This window comes from Temnothorax curvispinosus, unplaced genomic scaffold (assembly GCF_003070985.1).
Source record: "Temnothorax curvispinosus isolate PA1 unplaced genomic scaffold, ASM307098v1 QBEX01018621.1, whole genome shotgun sequence".
NCBI classification, from domain to species: Eukaryota; Metazoa; Arthropoda; class Insecta; order Hymenoptera; family Formicidae; genus Temnothorax; species Temnothorax curvispinosus.
Window position 1 is genome coordinate 1 of NW_020228401.1, and position 2922 is coordinate 2922.

The 2922-nt window shown below is 30.8% G+C and overlaps 1 protein-coding gene across 1 annotated transcript; it reads right to left on the minus strand.

The window, feature by feature from the left end:
- Nucleotides 1-50: 50 nt before the first annotated feature.
- On the minus strand, nucleotides 51-1710 carry LOC112468555 (fatty acid synthase-like). The gene is made up of 3 exons (XM_025037778.1): nucleotides 754-1710; nucleotides 291-522; nucleotides 51-152 (listed from the first exon to the last, which is right to left on the minus strand). The coding sequence occupies exons 1-3, from the start codon at nucleotides 991-993 to the stop codon at nucleotides 148-150; spliced, it is 477 nt and encodes a 158-aa protein (XP_024893546.1). The 5' UTR covers nucleotides 994-1710; the 3' UTR covers nucleotides 51-147.
- Nucleotides 1711-2922: the final 1212 nt, after the last annotated feature.

The following is a 2922-nucleotide window of genomic DNA, read 5'->3' on the forward strand; positions in this document are numbered from 1 at the left end:
AAGAACTGACATTACAACACAATACTAATATGGCATAAATTAAGGCACATAACAGAGTGATTGCGAGTAAATATCTTTATTCCAATCAAAAATAGAAATTTTTCTGACTTCTGCGGCGTAAATCCCCGCACGGCGTAAATACCGGAGTTACCCTAATAAAGTTTTTTTTTTTGTTGAAATTAAATTCACTCGAACTTTTCATTATTTTCAAACGGACAAATAAAACCTTAACAATATTAATCATTTTTATGACGTAACATACAATATAATAAGATATAATAAATACATACCTAAATCGTAAAATAGGAATTGGACATGAAGACTAAGACATAAACTTGCAGAAGCGATAATGACTGCATCGCAAATTCCGGACCGAATCTGCTCGTAACCTTTCACTATAGCATAGTTACTTGAACTACATGCAGTATCAATACTATGCGATTGTCCAGTAGCGCCTAACCAGTAAGAAATGGTATTTGCCATGAAAGAAACGTTGCATCCAGTCATAGGTAATCTAGCAAGCTAATCACAATACATGTTTGTAAATATATTTGAAATATTGAAATATATAAATAACAAGTCAAATTTGTTTGTAAAATTATTAAAAATTATTGTATAATTTTTCTAAACTTTATATTCTAAGGAAACAAATTTCCATATTTGCAACAAAAATTTTACACATATCAATGATTATTATTTCTTTAAATACATTTCTATTAATTGTGTTTTATATAATAATTAAATACATTACACCTCAGAACCTGTAAAAGAAAAATATCCTTGAGTCTCTGACTGAGAAATTGCTGTAATAACACTCGTTCTTGTTCCCCGTAATTCTTTTGGGTTTATACCCGCATCGATAATTACTTCATAAGTATGCTCGAGTAACATTCTAGTCATAGGATCCATTATATGAGCTTCTGTTGCAAGTATATTGAAAAATTCTGAATCAAATTTTTCGATATTGTTGACTTTACCGATTCGATGGGGCATATTATAAGCTATATGAGAAATAAATATATTAAAGAGTAACAAGTAAAAGAAGGCTTTAACAATAAAAGAAGCTTTAACAATACAATGTGGTTGACAAAGCGTACGTTAACGTAAGTTAACGTTATAATAACTAATATATAATTATACATCGGACATTTCGGTTTTGTTTTAAGTAGTCAAATCTTCAGCGGTGACAAGTGAATCAAAATAATCTCGCACTCTCCAACGAGAAATAATTCTAGCCCAGTCAAAATAGCCCGAAAAAGCCGCTGAAATGGAATTAATTCCGGGAAGCGATTTTTTTTTTTTTTGATTGTTTCGGAGGGTCATGGGTAGTCTAAAACCGGATTTTCGGGATCCTAACCCTGGAGCGTTAGCCGCCATTTTGATTAGAAGGGTGATTTTGTAAATATCTCGCTTATTTTCAACTTTAGAGTGAAAATGTAATAACCAAACTTGTAGAAAATTTAATACTCTACAATTTTGGTCCTTCCTATCATTTTTTACCTAGGATCGATATTTTGGGTCTTAGACTCGAAAGTGGGGGGTAAAATTTTATTATTTTTTTTTAATTCTTTGAATAAACGCGCCATAAACTCTACCTCCGTGGTGGTGTGGAAAAGATGTTTTTCATTATACCAAGTAAATTCAAAAAATAAAAAAAATTTCACCCCCCACTTTTGAGTCTAAGACCCAAAATATCGATTCTAGGTGAAAAATGAAAAGGATCAAAATTGTAGAATATTAAATTTTCTACAAGTTTGGTTATTACATTTTCACTCTAAAGTTGAAAATAAGCGAGATATTTACAAAATCACCCTTCTAATCAAAATGGCGGCTAACGCTCCAGGGTTAGGATCCCGAAAATCCGGTTTTAAACTACCCATGACCCTCCGAAACAGTCAAAAAAAAAAATTGCTTCCCAGAATTAATTCCATTTAAAAGTCTATTTTGACTGGGCTATTCCAAAATTTGGTGGTCTAAAAGTAGTATAATCTGCGAGAAAATTCAAGTAAAACTTAGAGCCTCATTCGCACAAGACTCTCGTATTGTAACGTAGCATAACGTAACGTGGATCAACGCACAAGAAACAAATTGGGTACGGCTTTGTACGTTTCTTGTGCATTGACTCATGTTATGTTACGTTACGTTACGTCACCAGACGAGAGTCTTGTGCGAAGGCTCGTAGTTTATCCCTATAATATCATAGTTTATAATATAATTGAAATAGAAATTACAGTCAGAACTTCAACGACAAGAGAAATAAATTAAATCACCCATCAGTTCATAAAATGCAAAAATAAAGTCATATTTTATAAGAATATTTATATAACACTGAGGAACACGGATTTTTTTTGTCGGGCCAATGGCAACCGATTTTGATATGTTTTTTTCCGTAGAATCCGAATCTGAAAACGAAAATAATAAAAAATTGGCTCTATTAAAAAAAAAAAAAAAATACGGTGCTCCCGTTGTTTTTCTACAAATATTCAAAAATAAACAAAAACACGTTTTTTGGCATCTTTGACCCCGTTTATTTAAAAAACCAGAGCCAATATAGTATTTTCAAAGCCAGCTTCTTGTTCAGCGGAACCAAGTTAGTAAAAAATACCTATTCTTTTAAAAACAATCTGAAAACAATAAGATTTTGTTGTCCAGTGTCTATAATATATATAGACTTCTTTCTACATAAAAAATAATAATGTTTTTAAGAATTTATAATATGCATCCGGATCGTTTTCAATTATGGTATTAGAAATAACGAAGCCATGAAAATGTTTAAATTAATGAAAGATAAATTTATAATTTTTGAGATAAATTACGAGGATTGTTTTTGTTATATATGTATATATTGTGTACATATACGTAGAGTTACACAATTTTCTTGGATTCTGATATCGTATTTTAAAATTATTGGATTAGATATTG

Bases quoted from the DNA above. Each gene is read 5' to 3' on its own strand.
- LOC112468555 (XM_025037778.1), bottom strand. From the start codon at position 993: ATGCCCCATCGAATCGGTAAAGTCAACAATATCGAAAAATTTGATTCA. The intron at 523-753 runs GTGTAATGTATT...TATTGTGATTAG, and splicing joins TTTCTTTTACAGGTTCTGAG to CTTGCTAGATTACCTATGAC.